The 23226-nt window shown below is 43.8% G+C and overlaps 2 protein-coding genes across 2 annotated transcripts; both read left to right on the top strand.

Moving 5' to 3' along the window:
• Positions 1–3478: 3478 nt before the first annotated feature.
• Positions 3479–5875, top strand: LOC135882954 (protocadherin alpha-8-like). The gene has a single exon (XM_065409977.1). It carries the CDS (start codon positions 3479–3481, stop codon positions 5873–5875), a length of 2397 nt encoding a protein of 798 aa, XP_065266049.1.
• A 14574-nt stretch (positions 5876–20449) lies between these two features.
• Positions 20450–22870, top strand: LOC135882953 (protocadherin alpha-8-like). The gene has a single exon (XM_065409975.1). The coding sequence runs from the start codon at positions 20450–20452 to the stop codon at positions 22868–22870; it is 2421 nt and encodes an 806-aa protein (XP_065266047.1).
• Positions 22871–23226: the final 356 nt, after the last annotated feature.

The following is a 23226-nucleotide window of genomic DNA, read 5'->3' as shown; positions in this document are numbered from 1 at the left end:
GCTAGCAAGCCTGGCTTCAGTACCAGGAAAATTGGTTGAAACCGTAATAAAGATCAGTATTATCAGGTAGATTAACATTATATATTGGGGAAGAGTCAACATGGCTTTTGTAAAGGGAAATCATGCCTCACCAATCTACTAAAATTATTTTAGATGGTCAGTAGATACAGTGTACTTGGACTTTCAGAAAGCTTTTGACAAGGTCCCTCACCAAAGGCTCTTAAGCAAAGTAAGCAGCCATGGGATAAGAGGGAAGGTCCTCACATGGATCAGTTGCTGGTTAAAAGATGGGAAACAAGAGGTAGGAATAAATGGTCAGTTTCCAGAATGGAGAGAGGTAAATAGTGGTGTTTCCCAGGGATCTGTACTGGGACCAGTTATTTTCAACATATTCATAAATGATCTGGAAAAAGGGGTAAACAGTGAGGTGGCAAAGTTTGCAGATAATACAAAATTACTCAAGATAGTGAAGTCCATAGCAGACTGTGAAGAGTTAAAAGGGATCTCCCAAAACTGGGTGACTGGGCAACAAAAAGGCAGATGAAATTCAATGCTGATAAATGCAAAATAATTTATCATAAATTGTTTTATAAGGATTAGGCATTAAACAATCTCATACTTTCTAAATAATCCTATATTCTTCCCCTTTACTGACTGATTTCACATTTTACTTAACTATTCCAAATGATTAATCTTTTTAAAATAATGTAAGAGAGGTAATAATCTTATGAGGGGAGCAGAGCACATACAAGCACCACTGATCTTCATTTTCAGTATTTGATTTTGGTTTTGAGCATTCCTTTTGTCGCTCTCTTCTGGAATTTATTTGAACGTATCTGAGGTGTGTCTTGTCTAGAAAAACAAGAATCCGTAGCCAGGCAGAAGTTTTTTTTCTGTCGTAGAACATAGACAGGGAAGATGGTGGCCTCTCTCCATGTGCGTGTGAGCAGCCCAGCAATAGAGTATGGGCTTTGGATGAAGAGCTCTGCTCTGCTTCTAAATTTGTTTCTTATTCACAGTTAGCTAATTTGCAGACATCTAGTTAAATAAAGGGCAAAGTCGAATCTACAGATGAGAGATTTGTGGAGTGATTTCGAAGCACTGAGAAGAAGAAAGCTAATCTTCCAGAATCTACAGCCCCATTTCGTGCTTATACTGTTACTGGCCTGGTAAGGGACAATATGTTGCTTTCCAAAATGAATGACATGAAGAAGACCCCTAGGAGACACCTGAGACTTATTGATGTTCTTGGTGGGTAAGAGTCTGCTAATCTTTCTTCACTTTTTAGAAAATTAAACTGAATGATTACAGTTGTCTGATACTAGGGACTCCCATCCAGTGCTCTTCACTAAAAGACTTTCTAAAGGTAGGGAAGAAACCCTCATCTAAATCTGTGCCATGTGCCGTACTAATTACTTGAAGCTCTGTGTCATTTCATATCGTAGTTATTGTAGATGCTAGCGCACCGGTTGCTTTTCAAGATAACTAAAGTAGGTGTTTACCTATATTACATGACAATTTTAGGTAAATTATGCAAAGACATTATTTAATCGAAGATTTGGGGAAAGCGGACAGAAAGGTGTTGTTTATACCCCGATCAGCTATATACCGAAGTGGAAGACAATTTCTAAATGTTCAAGTCTGTGGAAGAGACAGAAGATATTGCTACAGCTGAAGAGGTGGAGAAGGGCCTCGACACCGATTAATTTTCACCTGAAGAGTCAGATATGAAATCGGAGTCTATGCAAATTAATATTTTAAATACAGTATGTAAAAATAATTGATTGTATACGAGAACCGATACTGTGTTTTGCATTATTGTGCTTTGTTTATATGAATGCATCTACATCGAATGTTCTCAGAGGGGAGATCTTTATCTTCCATTGATTTCTTCAGAGACGTACTGGTATAAATTGACAGCAGAATTTCGCTCCAGCTAGGGAAATTACTTCTGACCATCCATTCTCCATGGCATTTATAATTAGATATAGTATTGTGCACTTGCCCTTCTAAAAGCGGTTGTGTGTATTTGATAATGCAAACTGGTTGACGTGATAAATTTACATATTGCTACATCCCAACTGAGCAGGTGAGTGATCCTTATGTAGAATCTGAAAGACATTTTGGATCCCAGAGAATGAGTGTTGCTAAAAGAATGTAAATTCTTCTTCTTCTTCTTCTTCTTCTCATCAGTCGCAGCAGCAAGAACAAAAATAATAATAAATAAACTATTTAGATGCCGGAAATATTTTTAAAATATCAAGCATGTATTGGAAAAACACAAGAAGTTCTGAAAAACGAATTTCCTCACACCGGGTATTGATGCCAGTCAGAAATAAGAATTGTCATGATTCCCCCATGTATTTAAATAATAAAAATACAGGATAAATGGTGACTACTGAAGAAGAATTAGGAGATACTAATTCAATTACAACCCATTATTTTTTGCCTCTTCTGCTTACTCTCAAACGCCACACTTAAAATTATGATTCTTTATAGATGAGAAATTAGGGGGGCATTTTCCGGTGTGGAGACAAGTGGCAAGAAAATAGATTTCAGCTGTGTGTGATCATAGAGATCGATGGATACTAAGAAATTGCACAGCGTCCAATAGTTAAATAGCTAAGTGCACTTCATCATATCAGCTTCTAAACCCGTCCCTGCAATCTCTTATTCGCGTTACTTACTGATCCCAGTAACGCCACTGAGGCTTAGTAGATACGAATCAGCTCCTAAGAATTAAAGTTACAGGACTGCGTACTCAGAGTCTAAGATCTTCAAGACAGGGAATAGGAGTTTGGTATCTGTATAGTAGAATGTAAATGTGCAGCGTACATACATGATAAGGAAGATAAAATAATAACACAAAAACAGACAGGTTATAAGCTGATAAACCAAATTATGTATTTCATAAACCCTCGAGTTGTTTTGAAGATCGCAGTTTTTTAAGAGGCTCATGTTCTGAAATCACAACAGAAAATAAACATTGAACATGATAAAGTCTCATACAATGAAAAGAGGCGTTATCGGCACACGGGCGCTACTAATGTTACCACTGAATATATAATGAAAACAATGTATTTCAATATACCCTAAGTTATCACAAATTAAAATACGCATATTTCTATAAAATTAAAAAACGTATTGTAAAAAAATTCTGGAAAAGGGACAAGAATAAGAACAATAAGAAGAAAAAATACAAGCATATGAAATAAAAATAATCATAACAATTATGTTGCATTTCTACATTTAAGCACATGGTGTCGCTGTAGACCAAAAAAAGGCCTTCGGTGAGAAAGTCAATAGGAAGCCCCTCCCTGGTTTGTACTGTGAATCACGTCATTATCAAAGGGCGGATCAAACCGGACGCAGAGGGATTAGACTGAGCAGTTTGCAAAGATAAGGCTTGAAATATATTTTAAAATTATTTGCATTCGCCACGTCTTAGCCGGTGAATTTTGAAAGGAGTGTTTCTGCTATGGCAGTTTTCCGGCGAGACTCCCTGGTAACCAGGCAGCTGCTGCGGTTTGTTCTGTTACACACGGCCTGGGAGGTGGGCAGCGGCCAGGTCCGTTATTCCGTGCCGGAGGAATCCAAACACGGCACCTTTGTGGGCCGCCTGGCCCAGGACCTGGGGCTGGAGGTAGCGGAGCTGGTGTCTCGGATGTTCCGGATGGTCTCCAAAGGTAGGAGAGACTATTTTGAGGTAAATGTGCAGACCGGCGTTTTGTTTGTTAATTCGCGAATAGACAGGGAAGAGCTGTGCGGCCAGAGCCCCCTGTGCGCCATTGACCTGGAGGTGATAGTGGACAAACCCCTGAGGATATTTCACGTGGAAGTGGAGATACAGGATATAAATGACAATGCTCCTGTTTTCTCAATAAATGAATTAAATCTGTCTATATCAGAATCAAGACTGCCGGGTTCGCGTTTCCCACTAGAGGGCGCTTCTGACGCAGATATTGGTACAAACTCTCTGCTAACCTATAAACTCAGCGCAAGTGAACATTTCAGTCTAGATGTACAAAAGAAAAACGACAAAAGCAAATCTGCTGAGCTAATGTTAAGGAAGGCTCTTGATAGAGAGGAAATCCCTCTTCATAATTTATTACTCACTGCTACTGATGGGGGCAAACCGGAGCTGACGGGCACAGTTCAGCTGGTGATCACGGTGCTGGATGTGAATGATAACGCGCCTGTCTTTGGTCAATCCGTGTATGAGGTCAGTTTAACGGAAAATACAACTGTTGGGGAGTTAGTCATCAAACTCAACGCCACCGATTTGGATGAGGGGATTAATAAGGATATTGCTTATTCCTTTAATACTCTTATTGTTCCCGAAGTAAAAGACATGTTCAGTATAGATTCTCATACCGGAGAAATTAGAATAAAAGGAGAATTGGATTTTGAAGGTACTAAATTGTATGAAATTCAAGTCCAAGCTACAGATGAAGGTCACGCTCCAATGGTAGGACATTGCAAAATTTTGGTGGAAGTGTTAGACATGAACGATAACGCCCCTGAGCTGGCCGTGACTTCCCTTTCTCTGCCGGTTCCGGAGGACGCTCCCCCGGGGACAGTGGTGGCTCTTATTAGCGTCTCTGACCGGGACTCGGGAGACAACGGCAAAGTCACCTGCTCCATCCCCCCGAACCTGCCCTTTCAGCTCGTCTCCACCTTTAAGAATTATCACTCGCTGGTGCTGGCGGAGGCCGTGGATCGGGAGCGAGTGTCTGAATATAAGATCCTGGTGACAGCCAGAGACGAAGGGGCCCCGTCTCTCTCGGCCAGCAGCAGCATTTTGGTGCCGATCGCGGATGTGAACGATAACGCTCCCGCTTTCCCTCAGCCCGTTTACAGGGTGTTTGTGAAGGAAAACAACCCGCCCGGGGCCCATCTCTTCACCGTGTCGGCCTCGGACCCGGACCTGAGGGAAAACGCCTTTGTGAGCTACTCGGTGGTGGAGCGGAGTGTGGGAGAGCAGCCCCTGTCCAGCTACATCTCGGTGCACTCGGAGAGCGGGCACATCTATGCCCTGCAGCCCTTTGACTACGAGGAGCTGCAAGTGCTGCAGTTCCAGGTGAGCGCGAGGGACGCCGGGTTCCCGTCGTTGTGCGGGAACGTGACTGTGCACCTCTTTGTCCTGGATGAAAATGACAACGCGCCCGCAGTGTCCCCGGCTGGCTCCGGCCGCGGCTCGCCAGGGCCCGAGCTGGTTCCGCTGTCGGCCGGCGAAGGGCACGTGGTGGGCAAGATCCGAGCGGTGGATGCGGATTCCGGCTACAACGCGTGGCTTCGCTACGAAGTGCAGGAGCCCAGGGCTGCGGGGCCTTTCCGGGTGGGTGTGTACAGCGGGGAGATCAGCACCACGCGGGCCTTGGAGGAGGCGGACGGCCCCAGCCAGAGACTCGTGATCCTGGTGAAGGACCATGGGGATCCGGCGCTGTCAGCGACAGCCACTGTCAGCCTGTCCCTGGTGGAGAGTCCCCAGGCTGTGAAATGGGACTCGAGGCAAAGGGGCGGGAGCGAAGGACCCTTGGTTGACATGAACGTGTCTTTAATGATCGCCATTTGCTCGGTGTCCGGGCTGTTTGTGCTGGTGATTGTCGTGTACGTTGGCCTGAGATGCCACCCGGGTCCGGAAGTGATGTGCGGGCCTGGGAAAGCCACCGTGGTGTGTGCGAGCGAAGTGGGGAGTTGGTCCTATTCCCAGCGCCAGAGCCGGAACTTGTGTGTAGGGGAAGGCACCGCCAAGAATGATCTCATGGTTTTCAGCCCCAACTTCCCTAACTTTGCCCCGAACGGGGAGAAAGAGAAACAGCAGGAGCTTACACCGAATTCAAGTGGACAGGTGAGTTCCAATAGGGGTTTTTAGGGCTCTTAGTGTTATTTCTGTTAGTTAGGAAATGCTAAAATAATGTGTAATTGTTGACAAGAACAAATAATATTCTTGATTCATATATGGTTAATGGGTATATTGTATTGATGCCTAATCTAAAACTATATTCATCTTTTGGTGGAAGTTGTTGAACTATTAGGAGTGGAGAGGTTTTTGATTATCATGAAAGTGACCTTTCTTTCTTTCTTTCTTTCTTTCCTTTAAACCATCAGTTCAGACCAGTCAGGTTGTGAGTTTCACCAAAGTGCAAGCTGAACTGCTGTGTCCCCTTAGCTCTCCAGCTTGGGATGCCTTTTACACTACTTTACTGATAGAACAGCAGCCCCTCTAGACTCTGCTCTCTCACAGCCACTAGCATGTAAAGTCACTGAGAGCTGAATACATGAATGCTCTCCCACCCATCCATGAGTCTATACAGGGTGACACCCGCAGATCCCTCAGTCCCAGCCTTATCCCTCAGAAATGTGTGTCTTGTACTGTTAAGTAGCCCACTGGACCATACCAGCTCACAGTTAGTCCGTCATTGCGACAGTGGGTTATGAATATGCACCAATCCTGTTGACCCTGGTAAAGATTCCTCAAACAGTTCAATCAAACATAGTGGTTTAGATAAAACAGTAAAACAAGTTTATTATCTAGACAAATATAGATTTTAAGTGATTTACAAGTGCTAAGGCATAAAAGTCAGAGTTGGTTACAAAAGAAATAAAAAGATAAACATGGAAGCTACTTCCTAAACTTTACCAAATCCAATACGTTTAAAAGCAAACAGGTTTCTCTCATCCAAAAGCTTTCAGCAGTCTGTACTGGCTGGAAAACCTCCAGGTCAGGACCACTCCCCCCAATTCAATGATACACCATTGTCTTTCAAGCGATTTTGCTGCCCTGAGTAGAGATGCGGGAGGAGAAGAGACGAGGAAGTCACTGTCTCTTATTTTATTATCACCCTCCTCTCTTTGAGGATTACACCTTGCTGGGATGTAGACATAACAGTCCCCTGTGTACCTGAGATTCGAAAAGTCTTTCAAGTGAATTGTAAATTTCTTTGTTTAGGGTCTACTCTGCTGGTGAATGGTTGCTTCAGCAGTTAATAGTTTTCTATCACCTGTGATCAGACCGTTGTTGTCTCTCAGGAGCTAGTCTGTGGGTGTTCCCCAGAATTACAACATATTACAGTAATAAACTTATGGTATCAAGTATCAGAGGGGTAGCCGTGTTAGTCTGAATCTGTAAAAAGCAACAGAGGGTCCTGTGGCACCTTTAAGACTAACAGAAGTATTGGGAGCATAAGCTTTCGTGGGTAAGAACCTCACTTCTTCAGATGCAAGTAATGGAAATTTCCAGAGGCAGGTATAAATCAGTATGGAGATAACGAGGTTAGTTCAATCAGGGAGGGTGAGGTGCTCTGCTAGCAGTTGAGGTGTGAACACCAAGGGAGGAGAAACTGCTTCTGTAGTTGGATAGCCATTCACAGTCTTTGTTTAATCCTGATCTGATGGTGTCAAATTTGCAAATGAACTGGAGCTCAGCAGTTTCTCTTTGGAGTCTGGTCCTGAAGTTTTTTTGCTGTAAGATGGCTACCTTAACATCTGCTATTGTGTGGCCAGGGAGGTTGAAGTGTTCTCCTACAGGTTTTTGTATATTGCCATTCCTGATATCTGACTTGTGTCCATTTATCCTCTTGCGTAGTGACTGTCCAGTTTGGCCAATGTACATAGCAGAGGGGCATTGCTGGCACATGATGGCATATATAACATTGGTGGACATGCAGGTGAATGAGCCGGTGATGTTGTAGCTGATCTGGTTAGGTCCTGTGATGGTGTTGCTGGTGTAGCTATGTGGGCAGAGTTGGCATTGAGGTTTGTTGCATGGGTTGGTTCCTGAGTTAGAGTTGTTATGGTGCGGTGCGTGGTTGCCTGAGAATATGCTTAAGGTTGGCGGGTTGTCTGTGGGCGAGGACTGGCCTGCCTCCCAAGGTCTGTGAAAGTGAGGGATCATTGTCCAGGATGGGTTGTAGATCACTGATGATGCGTTGGAGAGGTTTAAGCTGAGGACTGTAGGTGATGGCCAGTGGAGTTCTGTTGGTTTCTTTTTTGGGCCTGTCTTGTAGCAGGAGGCTTCTGGGTACACGTCTGGCTCTGTTGATTTGTTTCTTTATTTCCTTGTGTGGGTATCGTAGTTTTGAGAATGCTTGGTGAAGATCTTGTAGGTGTTGGTCTCTGTCTGAGGGGTTGGAGCAGATGCGGTTGTACCTCAGCGCTTGGCTGTAGACGATGGATCGTGTGGTGTGTCCAGGGTGGAAGCTGGAGGCATGAAGGTAGGCGTAGCGGTCGGTGGGTTTTCAGTATAGGGTGGTGTTAACGTGGCCATCGCTTATTTGTACTGTGGTGTCTAGGAAGTGGACCTCCCGTTTAGATTGGTCCAGGCTGAGGTTGATGGTGGGGTGGAAGCTGTTGAAATCATGGTGGAATTCTTCCAGGGTCTCCTTCCCATGGGTCCAGATGATGAAGATGTCATCAATGTAGCGTAGGTAGAGAAGGGGCGTGAGTGGACGAGAGCTGAGGAAGCGTTGTTCCAGGTCAGCCATAAAAATGTTGGCATATTGTGGGGCCATGCGGGTGCCCATAGCGGTGCCACTGGTCTGGAGGTATATATTGTCACCAAATTTGAAATAATTGTGCATGAGGATAAAGTCACAGAGCTCAGCAACAAGTTGTGCTGTGTCATCATCAGGGATACTGTTCCTGACAGCTTGTATTCCATCTGTGTGTGAGATGTTTGTGTAGAGAGCCTCTACAGCCATGGTGGCTAGGATGGTGTTTTCTGGGAGGTCACCAATGCATTGTAGTTTTCTCAGGAAATCAGTGGTGTCACGGAGATAGCTGGGAGTGCTGGTGGCATAGGCTCTGAGTAGGGAGTCCACATATCCAGACAGTCCTTCAGTGAGAGTGCCAATGCCCGAGATGATGGGACGTCCAGGATTTCCAGGTTTGTGGATCTTGGGTAGCAGATAGAATAACCCCGGTCGGGGCTCTAAGGGTATGTTGATTTGTTCCTGTGTTAGTGTAGGGAGTGTCCTGAGTAGATGGTGCAGTTTCTTAGTGTATTCCTCAGTGGGATCTGAGGAAAGTGGCCTGTAGAATTTGGTATTGGAGAGTTGTCTGGTAGCCTCCTTCTGGTAGTCAGACCTGTTCACCATGCTAAGCACTGCATTTAGCCGTATGGAATGGAAATCTATCAACCTCATGAAGAAACTTGCACAAATACAGACAGATATCATCTTCCTTTCCAAATGCAAACGGATGGACATCATACCAAATGGACTGAAGGTGAAAAATCCATTGCTATCTACATACTGCACAGACCACAGTGAGAGATTATGCCATACACTATCAAAGAAACTGAGGAACCTCCTGATCAGCATCCTATACAGCAAACAGAAAAACATCAAGAAAGAGCTCTCCAACCTGGAGACTTTCATTAATAACCAACCCTCCACACAAATGGACTTTACTAAAATAAGACAGGAGATCTACATTACACACTTCACCTCTCTACAAAGGAAAAAGGACCATAAGCTGTCTAAAATCCTACCTGCCACACGGGGCCACAACAGGGGTACCCCAACTCACCCAGCAATATCGTCAATTTATCCAGCTACACACTCAACCCAGCAGAAGAGTCTGTCCTATCTCGGGGACTCTCTTTTTGCCCCAGCACCCCCACGAACATGATACAGTTCTGCGGTGATCTGGAAGCCTACTTTCGCCGCCTCCGACTCAAAGAATACTTTCAAGATAACACTGAACAGTGCACTGATACACAGATACCCTCCCACCAACAACACAGGAAGAAGAACTCCACATGGACTCCTCCTGAGGGTCGAAATGACAGTCTGGACCTATACATAGAATGCTTCCGCCGACGTGCACAGGCAGAATTTGTGGAAAAACAACATCGCTTGCCTCATAACCTAAGTCGTGCAGAACGCAATGCCACCCACAGCCTCAGAAACCACCCTGACATTATCATCAAAGAGGCTGATAAAGTAGGTGCAGTTGTCATCATGAACAGGTCTGACTACCAGAAGGAGGCTGCCAGACAACTCTCCAATACCAAATTCTACAGGCCACTTTCCTCAGATCCCACTGAGGAATACACTAAGAAACTGCACCATCTACTCAGGACACTCCCTACACTAACACAGGAACAAATCAACATACCCTTAGAGCCCCGACCGGGGTTATTCTATCTACTACCCAAGATCCACAAACCTGGAAATCCTGGACGCCCCATCATCTCGGGCATTGGCACTTTCACTGAAGGACTGTCTGGATATGTGGACTCCCTACTCAGACCCTACGCCACCAGCACTCCCAGCTATCTCCGTGACACCACTGATTTCCTGAGAAAACTACAATGCATTGGTGACCTCCCAGAAAACACCATCCTAGCCACCATGGCTGTAGAGGCTCTCTACACAAACATCCCACACACAGATGGAATACAAGCTGTCAGGAACAGTATCCCTGATGATGACACAGCACAACTTGTTGCTGAGCTCTGTGACTTTATCCTCATGCACAATTATTTCAAATTTGGTGACAATATATACCTCCAGACCAGTGGCACCGCTATGGGCACCCGCATGGCCCCACAATATGCCAACATTTTTATGGCTGACCTGGAACAACGCTTCCTCAGCTCTCGTCCACTCACGCCCCTTCTCTACCTACGCTACATTGATGACATCTTCATCATCTGGACCCATGGGAAGGAGACCCTGGAAGAATTCCACCATGATTTCAACAGCTTCCACCCCACCATCAACCTCAGCCTGGACCAATCTAAACGGGAGGTCCACTTCCTAGACACCACAGTACAAATAAGCGATGGCCACGTTAACACCACCCTATACCGAAAACCCACCGACCGCTACGCCTACCTTCTTGCCTCCAGCTTCCACCCTGGACACACCACACGATCCATCATCTACAGCCAAGCACTGAGGTACAACCGCATCTGCTCCAACCCCTCAGACAGAGACCAACACCTACAAGATCTTCACCAAGCATTCTCAAAACTACGATACCCACACAAGGAAATAAAGAAACAAATCAACAGAGCCAGACGTGTACCCAGAAGCCTCCTGCTACAAGACAGGCCCAAAAAAGAAACCAACAGAACTCCACTGGCCATCACCTACAGTCCTCAGCTTAAACCTCTCCAACGCATCATCAGTGATCTACAACCCATCCTGGACAATGATCCCTCACTTTCACAGACCTTGGGAGGCAGGCCAGTCCTCGCCCACAGACAACCCGCCAACCTTAAGCATATTCTCAGGCAACCACGCACCGCACCATAACAACTCTAACTCAGGAACCAACCCATGCAACAAACCTCAATGCCAACTCTGCCCACATAGCTACACCAGCAACACCATCACAGGACCTAACCAGATCAGCTACAACATCACCGGCTCATTCACCTGCATGTCCACCAATGTTATATATGCCATCATGTGCCAGCAATGCCCCTCTGCTATGTACATTGGCCAAACTGGACAGTCACTACGCAAGAGGATAAATGGACACAAGTCAGATATCAGGAATGGCAATATACAAAAACCTGTAGGAGAACACTTCAACCTCCCTGGCCACACAATAGCAGATGTAAAGGTAGCCATCTTACAGCAAAAAAACTTCAGGACCAGACTCCAAAGAGAAACTGCTGAGCTCCAGTTCATTTGCAAATTTGACACCATCAGATCAGGATTAAACAAAGACTGTGAATGGCTATCCAACTACAGAAGCAGTTTCTCCTCCCTTGGTGTTCACACCTCAACTGCTAGCAGAGCACCTCACCCTCCCTGATTGAACTAACCTCGTTATCTCCATACTGATTTATACCTGCCTCTGGAAATTTCCATTACTTGCATCTGAAGAAGTGAGGTTCTTACCCACGAAAGCTTATGCTCCCAATACTTCTGTTAGTCTTAAAGGTGCCACAGGACCCTCTGAAACTTATGGTAAAATCTCCTAGCTCCATATATTGTGTTGATAGACATATTTTAATATAACAGTGATGTTCAGTAGATTATGAGTTTTCAAATGATATCTCACAAGGCATACTTTGTACAGAATATATCACAAGCATATAAAATCGTGAATATGGGGTACAGCATATCACATGGGGTACAAGGTGTCACACAGGTATTGTTAGTTTTTAAAACGCTTATTGTGATTTTCAGTATATATAATTTGAATTCAAGGTTACAGATTCATTGTGGTCCATTTTGTTTCCTAAATAAATCCATTCAATAAATAAATCCATGAAATGTATTTAAAATACATTTATGTATATTTGTGCTATTGCGATTACAAAAGTGTATTACATATGTGGTTATTTTCTGTAAGTAATCTTATCACTCTGGAACATGTAGGTTTTGATTTATATAGTATGTGGTGTAAGTTTTCTGCTCTGAAAGTCAATTTAAATATTCTTATATGGGGATATAATAATTTAAAAGTAATTATGTTGTTACTCAAGCTAATTTATCACTTCTTCCTAATTTTCATAAAGCAAATTAAACTCGAAATCAAGAAACCATATTTTAAGCATTTTCTCTATAGATATTGTATTACATTGTATTTCGTTGCTAATTTGTCAATTCTAAAGTATTACAGCAAAATTTGTGAAATGAAAGAGTAATTTGTTTACTTCACTGAAAATGTGTGCAATTACATTTTTAGTAAGGGTTAAATTGGCAGAAGTCCCGGTGGCACTCTTTTAAGCTCCGCCCACAAAATGGGCTCCACCCATGTGAGTCACCTGAATGAGATATTGCTCACAGCAGATCTTGAAGATAGTCTGAATATTAATGTGTTTCACTTTATTGGGCTCTTAAGCTTGGCTCCTCCTGGGTGGGTCTTGAATATGGGTTTCATGGGGCTCCTTGGGTTTGGCTCCTTCTTGACTGGGGAAAAATAAATAAGTGAAGGTATCTCCCAAATGCCACTCATTTGAGGCAGCAAAATGAAACGTTGTTCACAGTGAATTCTGTCTATCTGTAACCTTTCCTTTTCTTTTTTACATGACTGATGAAATAATTAACAATGTTGACATTTAAATAATCATTATTGGACATCTGAGGTAACCCTTTGCTGACATGAGTGGAGCAATTCACGCTTCTCTGAACTATTGCTCCATGTTCTCTGAAAACTCATCTCTTCATGGGTTGCACTTGGTTCACAAATTTTAGGTTTCATCTGGAGCTTTAACAGCTACATATTTTTTAAAATGTTTTTCATAAAATGTCTGAATTGAATGCTAAGAAATTTGCAATTCTCCCTTTAGATTGCCATTGGTAGAATAGAATTTTGCGCTTCTCTATCCTTTGGTAAAACACTGGGTAATGCAATGCTGCATTCCAGCCACGGGAGGGAGTCAGAGCCACGGTTTGTCTGAATTGCACCTACGTTTAGGATCCTGGTGTCAAGGCTGATGCCCCACTCTGGCACTTTGACTGCAGAAGGTGGGGGCCTGTAAGGATTCTAAAAATTAATAAAATAAATTTTAATAAAAAATAATAAAATAAAAATTCTAAAAATTCCCAAGTTTACAGCTTCTCTCTGACCTTGGATGGGTAGATGCTGCCACCACCCAAATGCAAAAAATCACTTTGAACCCAGGAAGCAGCACTTGGGAATTCCTTCCTGTGGGGTATCCTCAAGGTCTTTAACCCCCCCGTCCCCCGGGAAGAGCTGAGAAAGAAAACAAAGGAAATCATCTGTTGCCACCAGCTAATTAAACAACATGTGCACAAACCTCTTAGGATACAAAAACCCAATCCTGTCCTTAAAATGGTAAATTTTATTAAAAACAAAAAGAAAGAAAATACATCTGGAATGTAGTTTATTGCTAGATTTAAAAAGAGCAAATATAATAATTAAGCATCAAGAGTGGTTTTCTTGAGGTCCAGCTTAAAGGTTACAAGCAAAACAAAAGCATTTGGGGGTTAGCACAGAGGAGTCCACGAGCCAATAAGAATTAAAAGAAATAACCTTAATTGCATCTTCCTAGACATTCCCTGATTTACTTACATATCTGGGGTTTCAGATAAGCAATTCCTAGGTATGATTTGATGATTTTTGATACCTGGTTTAGCTTCTTACAGCATTGCTGCTATGTGTTTCCTCTCTCCAGAGAACAACAGACAGACAAAGGGGAAGTTTTTTCCCAATTTTAAAAAGTTCTAGCCCTCGCATTGGCTCTTTTGGTCAGGTGCCCACTCCCTTCCTTTTACCTATGGGATTTTTTAACCCTTTACAGGTAAAGCAAGTAGAGAACAGCTACTAACAGGGATTTTATAGCTAACTGTCTGGCTGGGTGTCCATAAAAGGGAGCAACCTCCCCCACCCCCCGCTTAAGGAAAAAGCACTGTATTTCAGTATTCTACAGTCTGTCATATGGAAAATAATATATTCTTATATCCTATCTTGACATCTGCAGAGCTAAATTCTGGGGGTTACTAAAATGTCAATGTCAAAGATTACAATGAGTTTGGAGGGTGTTTTCTGGTTTTGTTCATTGAGGTACTGGTGACATGTTCATACTTACAATATGTCACCATGAAAGATCAAGTGCCAGATTGTAACATTGACCTTTTCCTAGATAAGGAAAAGATGCACACGTTTGTTGCTGATGGGAGAACATGATGCACATACATTAAAATTTTTTGTAATTCAATGTAATTTAGCTTCCAAAGTTTTGTACTAATATTTCAGTTATTGGGGCAACATGGGAGTTGGCAGAGAGAGAGACTTTTGAAGCATATTTTTAATGTCATAAAAAATTCACAAAATATTTACAATTGTTAAAGTTTGGAGTTTTGAGAAACTCTAATTGTCACTATGTTCTTTATCTCCAGTTTTTCTCCATAAAGGTCACATTCTCATGAGGTTTTACTCTATTCCTGTAGTGTCCTGGATACAGTGTATACAGCATCGACATAAAGAGCAGTAACTGATAATTTTAGCATAAGATATTCTTGACTAAAACCCTTCACTCTCTGGACTTTATGCATGAGAAAGTGGCTACGACCTTACAATTAATGAGAGAAATGGAAAGAAAGAGAACATTGAGGTGATGATCATGGAGAGTTTAATTACTTTGTCCATTATCTTTTAGAATGGTAAACAAAAGGTAAAATTGAATGACAGGCCAAACTGGGGATGGCTTTACTAACTAGAGTATTTTAAATTAAATTAAATTGATTCAGGATATTTAATTTTGTTTCTTTTCACTATAGCATGTAGGAAAGCTAGGAAATAAACAAGCTCTTACTGCGAACGAAATAAATGCTACACTATATGAAGAAGGCTGTCATACAGAAAGAAGTTAAAAAAAAACTTCACTACAGATTCTTAAATTAAAATTCCACTATTTCCCTCTCAAAAACCCTGGACTAATAATGAAACCACGAACACCAATGCTCAATGGTTTGGGGAAGTTTATTTAACACATTCTATAGTGCAGGAAATAACATGAAGGCTGGTAGAACTAAACTCTGCTTTACACAATTTGTGTATAAATTAATTGAACTGTAATAATTCCAGTTTCTAAACTTATGGCAAGGACAATGGGCATGGTTCAGCACAAAGCCAGTGAATGGATGGCTCTATCTTCACTGCACTGCGTTTCTGGGGCTATCACATACTGTGAGAGGAAATAGTAGCTACACCTAAAAATTGTTAGGGGAGAGAAATGTACAAAGCCGAAGCAAAGAGAGAATCAAGGCCTTTTGCACATGGGAATTCCATCCAAATCCATCTTCAAATTCTTCTCCTTCACTCACATCTGACAGATATGAAGCTATATCAGTCAAAGAAAAGTCATTGGAAGAACCTCAGTCCATTGGTTAGAATCCTCACATAAGTATAGTCCATAGTCCAGAGGTTTGGGCAGGAAAGAGGAAAAATGGAGGGGTTTCCAGGGCCTTTTATAGCTTCTGCCATCTGGGGGGAACCCCATTGTTCTCACTGTGGGAAAGTACAGTAACAAGATGGTGGTTGGAGTCACATGGACAAGTCACATGTCCATGCATTTTGCCTAGTCATTGCAGAAAACCATTATCTATATTTCAGACAGCACATTTGCAGGACAGTCCATTCAGTGTAGATAGGCGTCTCCCACGGTCCATTGTCAGTTAAGTGTTTCTTGATGAGCCACTTCATTTGAATAGTCCCTCCAAGAGGTGCAGGCTAACCACCTTGTGAGCATTACCAAGGAGCAAACATTTTGAAATCCAATCCAGAGCAAATATTCATAACTTCAAATACAAAAATGATACATGCATACAGATAGCATAATCATAACCAGCAAATCATAACATTTTCATAGACATCTTACATGCCACATTTTGTACAAGATTTGTTGCAAATATATATCAGTATTTGCAACAATTATCTATATGGTCATATTTTAATCAGATAACATCACAATTATATTCTGAAAATTTCAGTGATACTTTAGGAACTGGATGACGAGAACAGATAATTTGAATGGAAGAGGAGAGGGGATTGAATATCTGGCAGATCTCAGCGAGGAAAAATACAAGATTTCTCACTTCCTTAGATGCTATTTTGAGTATCAGGACTCGGAGAGATAATATTTTATTAAAGCTAATGTTAAAAAAATTATATAATACATAGGTTGGGAAAAGAGTGTCTGTACATCTGGGTATAGTGCTTACATTATCCACAAATGCAAAGTTTTTTTTTTAAAGTCATATGATACATAGAGTACATAATCAGCAATAACCCAAATTTAGGTGAATAGATTTAACAATACAGCTTAGATATTAGAATCTGAATACTCGGGTACATCACTCATGAAAAGTTGTACAGAGATTTGGTTGTGGAAAGCAAAATATATCAATGAGTGGAGATTGTCCCTCAGTAATTGAGAATTAGGATAGGTTGTCCATTTAGAGGGAAAAAAAAAAAAACAAAAAACAGTCCACCAGGAAAGTATTTGAGTTACTTTCTGGACTGCACTTCTCATCGGCACTCCAGCTCATCCCTTCTGGTTTTGCTGATGTCCACTGATATGTTCTATGTAGATGTTGCTTGATCACCTGACGGTGTCTGGCACCATGAGTTGCCGCATCAGCTGAGCGTAGTGTTGACCGACTCCACATTCTCTCAGGACTCGCTCATTACCGGGGTACCATGCGCCCAGGGCTCCAATGATCAGTGTGTGAGTTTGGACCTCGTAGTCCCTAGCTCTTAGGGTGTTGGCCAGAGAGGCATATTTCTCCAGCTTTTGAGCTTGGGCGTCGTGGAAAGCCGGGGTCCTGTTTTCAAAGGGCATTGTGATGTCCACCATGATGATCTTCTTCCGGTCCTCATTGGTGATGATGTTGTCTGGTCACAGTTGGCTGTCGGTTCTGGGGATGGTGGAGTTTACAGCAACCTTCCCCATGGGTGGCCGGATGGCTCTGGCGAGGTGATCTTGAATGGCATTGTGTCACAGCTGCCAAGCTCTTGAATGGGGCTTGCAGCTACACTGGATGTAGGGTAGCGTCTCATTGGCATAGCCACACTTCTTGCATCGCTTGTCCCAATTTCCATGGCGGACAGCTCCATTCAGTGGGACGCAGTTGAGACGGGCCTGGTGGATGAACCTCCAGTCGGCAAATTAGGTGAAGCTGCCTCCAGGGAGGAAGTGGTTGCTGGCTTGCCACTTGCATGTCACTTCAAAGGCCTTGCCCTGGTCTGGCTTCTGTTTCAGGTTTTCCACATATTGGCAGCGAATGGCATCATTCAGGGTCCTCTCCAGCATGGTTCTGGCTCTTGGAGTGATGATGTGCACTCCATATTCTTCACCTGTGGCACCAGGGCTCCCAGCTTCTGACGTTCTTCACACCATGTCCAGTGGCAGCCAATACACTTCTCCAGTTATTGCGCAGCATTGCGGGCATGAGTCCAGAGCAAAGCGAAGTCTCCCCCCCTTCCAAATTTGCCTTCCAGTGAGTCGCTTAGGTAGGTGGCTACATCTTGGTTGGAGGGGGTTCTGGCAATTTGCTTCTTGATGGCATCCCGCAGAGCACTCTCCACGATGTTCCTCACTGTGCCGTCCGGGCATGTCAGAAGGTGGAAGGTATTATCTTGGCAAGAAGGTACCAAGCAACTTGAAAAGCGAATAAGACCACAAATCTCAGAAGAATCAGGATTCAGAGAGATAAGGAAATCCCAGAGCCACCAATAATTCATGGAAGAATTCTTATGGGAGAATAAATATTAAAGGGATACTTGATTGGCGATCCTGTGCTGGAAAGAACTATCTATCTCATATACCTAGAAGTGTAAGGACTTCTGAGAAACACTTGCGGTTGTCAATGGTTCCAAAAATTGCAAAGAGCCATTGCAGGCCATAGCCAGGAGGAGTACAAGTGACCCGAAGTATGATGTGAAAGGATGACTTTAATCTTTCCAGGACGTAGGTCTGCAGCACAAACAGAATGAGACTCGTTGGGAAGCATCTTGGAAAAGGAGACAAAGCAGCTACTGTTTCTGGGAAACCAGAGTCGTGCAGGAATAAGAGAAAGACTGTATGGGATTAAATATTGGTAACGCACAGTAGGAGGAGGTGGGAGGATTTGACGACATGGGAACTGTATATATTAAATCCATATATTGAATCAGGCTGGTAAACTATTCCGGGCTGATTCAGACTATGCTGCCAAACCCGCAATTAGGGACAGGATGACATTCAACAGCGATATACATTGCCCATGCTACCTGGGCTGGAGCTAGACTGGAGGGGGTGCACTCTGTTCACACTCTCCAAACAGTCCCAGAGTAGTTGGGTGTTTTGGTAACCAAATAAACAGTGAAATAGTTAACAAGGTTTACATTTGAATCAGCATAATCTGACATCTATCTGTGCGTTTACTTGGCACTACGCATCTGAATTAACATTACATTGAGATGAATGAGGGTAGTTCGTACATATCTTAAGATCAAGAGCTGAACACTATGCACAAACCCCAAGTAATAAGTTGACTTTATGCAAAAGATTTAATATTTTTTTTGGGGGGGGGAATTATAATAGTCCCCCAACCCAGTAGCGTTGTAGGAGTATCTGTATAGCTACTCCACTGCCACGGCTACAGCCCGTGGACTTTGTTAGCTAGTGGAACCCCTGTGTGCCTCCGACAGGTGGGTTTAGATGTGTGATTCTAAGCAGATGCTCTGGTCACATAATAATAATAATAGTAATAGTAATAATAATAGAAAGAAGAAGAAAAGGTGGAGCCTAGGAGTTCCAAATGAGTTGGGGCTCCATTGAGCTGGGCCATTGTGCAAACACATAAAAGACAATTCCAGCTTCCAAGAGTTTATAATTCAAATAGACAAGACAGTCAATGCGTGGGAAGGGAAACTGGTACAGAAAGACGAAGTGATTTGCCCCAAATCACATAGCAAGTCAGAGATAGATCCAGGAATAGAATCCAGGTCTCCTAACTCCCAATCCAGTGCTCTGTCCATTGGACTCCTCTACAGGACCCACTACGACACCAAATTCTTTCTTTGGAATCCAACTGTGTAGTTTGCTTTCCACCCCATGTAAGGGAACTAGTAGAGGACAACTGTTCTCCCATTTCTATGGATTTTGGATTGAAATGATTAGCTTCTTTTTTTGTAGATTTCTATACATTTAAATTAGCCTTTGTAATTTTGCACTCTTAGTATGGCCATAGGTGAACACTGAAGTCCGATTCCTTGGTGTTACAAAAGACAATACATCGAGGAAGACAGAAAAAATATGATCATAAACACTCTGCTACACGTAATAAATCACAACGTTGTCACTAACCTAAAGTAAATAAAAGTCGAGTCCTATTTCCTTAAATTTAAATCGAAAATAAAAACATACACCCATTAGTATCTAAAATTGAAAAAAAGGAAGGAAGGAAATTTAATGAATGTTCAGATGTCGCTCATTTAACTGTGGATATTTAAAATTTTTTTTGCCATCTTCAAAGAAAATACTTTTTTGGAAGAAATTTGATAAAGGTCTGCGCAGGAGTACTGCAGTAGGAAAATATTTTACCTCCCCCCCCCCATTTAGCATTTACACGTTTTAGTCACAGGATGTCGCTGTTGACTTCATAAAAAAAGGAAAATCAAAGCTCCACCTTGCTTTGTATCCAGTCTCTCACAGCCTGAGATCTGCTGAATGATGCCGGAGTCAAATGGAATTTATTTCATGATTTAAAACATACGTGTGAGAGTTTTCAAGAGATTTTCTTAATTTATGAACAACAGAAGGAAGATATATTTTTTAAAAAACGGAAAATTTCGGACTGTGCCTCTTCGGACTGTGCTGTAATTTGCAGCAAACAACAGATTCAGCAGGATTGCTTGACACCGGATTAAATTTGCACAAAGACACGGCAGGATATTTAAGAATATTTATTTTCTGTTAAAGACCTAGGAATTTTATCTCTCAAACCGTCACTGACACCGCCCCGTGTCCGCAATGGCTCTTCTCCGGCGGCGGCGAGTCTCCCTGGTAACCAGGCAGCTGCTGCGGTTGGTTCTGTTACACACGGCCTGGGAGGTGGGCAGCGGCCAGGTCCGTTATTCCGTGCCGGAGGAATCCAAACACGGCACCTTTGTGGGCCGCCTGGCCCAGGACCTGGAGCTGGAGGTGGCGGAGCTGGTGTCTCGGATGTTCCGGATGGTCTCCAACAGCAGGAGAGACTATTTTGAGGTAAATTTGCAGACCGGCGTTTTGTTTGTTAATTCGCGAATAGACAGGGAAGAGCTGTGCGGCCAGAGCCCCCTGTGCGCCATTGACCTGGAGGTGATAGTGGACAAACCCCTGAGGATATTTCATGTGGAAGTGGAGATACAGGATATAAACGACAATGCTCCTGTTTTCTTGGTACAAGCGCAAAATCTAGTTATCTCAGAATCGAGACTGTTGGGTTCGCGATTCCCACTAGAGGGCGCGTCTGATGCAGATATTGGTACAAACTCTCTGCTAACCTATAAACTCAGCCTAAATAATTATTTCACTTTAGATGTGCAAGTAAAAAATTACCACAGTACATTGGCGGAACTTGTGCTTAAGAAGCCTCTGGACAGAGAGGAAATTCCTGAGCATCGTTTATTGTTCACCGCCACTGACGGGGGCAAACCGGAGCTCACAGGCACAGTTCAGCTGGTGATCACTGTGCTGGATGCGAATGATAACGCGCCTGTATTTAACCAATCTGTTTATGAGGTGAGTTTGTTAGAAAATGCAGGTCATGGAACGTTAGTCATTACACTTAATGCCACGGACTTGGACGAAGGAATTAATAAAGACATTTCATACTCCTTTAGTGATCTCCTCCCATTCAGTGTGAGAAAATTATTCAGCATTGATGCTGATACTGGTGAGATCCGACTTAAAGGAGAAGTCGATTATGAAGTCAAAACCCTGTATGAAATTCGAGTGGAAGCCAGAGATAAAAGCCCGTTTCCCTTGGCTGGACATTGCAATGTTTTGGTGGAAATTTTGGATATTAACGATAATGCCCCTGAGTTAACAATAACGTCTCATTCTCTGCCGGTTCCGGAGGACGCTCCCCCGGGGACAGTAGTGTCTCTTATTAGCGTCTCTGACCGGGACTCGGGAGACAACGGCAAAGTAACCTGCTCCATCCCCCCGAACCTGCCCTTTCAGCTCGTCTCCACCTTTAAGAATTATCACTCGCTGGTGCTGGCGGAGGCCGTGGATCGGGAGCGAGTGTCTGAATATAAGATCCTGGTGACAGCCGGAGACGAAGGGACCCCGTCTCTCTCGGCCAGCAGCAGCATTTTGGTGCCGATCGCGGATGTGAACGATAACGCTCCCGCTTTCCCTCAGCCCGTTTACAGGGTGTTTATGAAGGAAAACAACCCGCCCGGGGCCCATCTCTTCACCTTGTCGGCCTCGGACCCGGACCTGAGGGAAAACGCCTTTGTGAGCTACTCGGTGGTGGAGCGAAGTGTGGGAGAGCAGCCCCTGTCCAGCTACATCTCGGTGCACTCGGAGAGCGGGCACATCTATGCCCTGCAGCCCTTTGACTACGAGGAGCTGGAAGTGCTGCAGTTCCAGGTGAGCGCGAGGGACGCCGGGTTCCCGTCGTTGTGCGGGAACGTGACTGTGCAGCTCTTTGTCCTGGATGAAAATGACAACGCGCCCGCAGTGTCCCCGGCTGGCTCCGGCCGCGGCTCGCCAGGGCCCGAGCTGGTTCCGCTGTCGGCCGGCGCAGGGCACGTGGTGGGCAAGATCCGAGCGGTGGATGCGGATTCCGGCTACAACGCGTGGCTTCGCTACGAAGTGCAGGAGCCCAGGGCTGCGGGGCCTTTCCGGGTGGGTGTGTACAGCGGGGAGATCAGCACCACGCGGGCCTTGGAGGAGGCGGACGGCCCCAGCCAGAGACTCGTGATCCTGGTGAAGGACCATGGGGAGCCGGCGCTGTCAGCGACAGCCACTGTCAGCCTGTCCCTGGTGGAGAGTCCCCAGGCTGTGAAATGGGACTCGAGGCAAAGGGGCGGGAGCGAAGGGCCCTTGGTTGACATGAACGTGTCTTTAATGATCGCCATTTGCTCGGTGTCCGGGCTGTTTGTGCTGGTGATTGTCGTGTACGTTGGCCTGAGATGCCACCCGGGTCCGGAAGTGATGTGCGGGCCTGGGAAAGCCACCGTGGCGTGCTCGAGCGAAGTGGCGAGTTGGTCCTATTCCCAGCGCCAGAGCCGGAACTTGTGTGTAGGGGAAGGCACCGCCAAGAATGACCTCATGGTTTTCAGCCCCAACTCGTCGGGGAATGTGGGCATAGAGAAACCTCAACAGGAACTGACACTGAAGTCTTCTGCGGCGGTGAGTCATATGACTGAATCCTTATTTGGAAATGTTTTTATGTTGTAGGTCTTCATGTGTTCTTAGGCATGTTGTCTTTGAAATGAATTATAAAGCAACTTTCTTTAAAAATTGGATGTTTCTTATAGCAACTGTAGTGGGAAAAAGTTTTTGGAGAGAATTAATCGTTATCAATAACTTCTATATTTCTACTTATGTGTAGGTACTTTGGTAGTCATAGACAGGAATGTGGGCTTTAATATTCAGAATTAATTGTAATACAAGTATTTGGATGTTTATATCATTATTTCTGTTTATGTCATATTTATACGAAAGAAAAATTTAAAAATGTGGAAGTCTTGTGAATGTTAATTAGAGAAATATAAAATTCCTTGCAGATTCAATTTAGAGTGAGTATGTTTATA

The sequence above is a fragment of the Emys orbicularis genome, chromosome 8 (genome assembly GCF_028017835.1).
Source record: "Emys orbicularis isolate rEmyOrb1 chromosome 8, rEmyOrb1.hap1, whole genome shotgun sequence".
NCBI lineage: Eukaryota > Metazoa > Chordata > Testudines > Emydidae > Emys > Emys orbicularis.
The sequence above is the reverse complement of the archived record's forward strand: the minus strand, read 5'-3'. Positions and strand labels throughout refer to the sequence as shown.

Excerpts from the sequence above, each read along its gene's own strand:
- LOC135882954 (XM_065409977.1), top strand. The coding sequence starts at position 3,479 with ATGGCAGTTTTCCGGCGAGACTCCCTGGTAACCAGGCAGCTGCTGCGG.
- LOC135882953 (XM_065409975.1), top strand. The coding sequence starts at position 20,450 with ATGGCTCTTCTCCGGCGGCGGCGAGTCTCCCTGGTAACCAGGCAGCTG.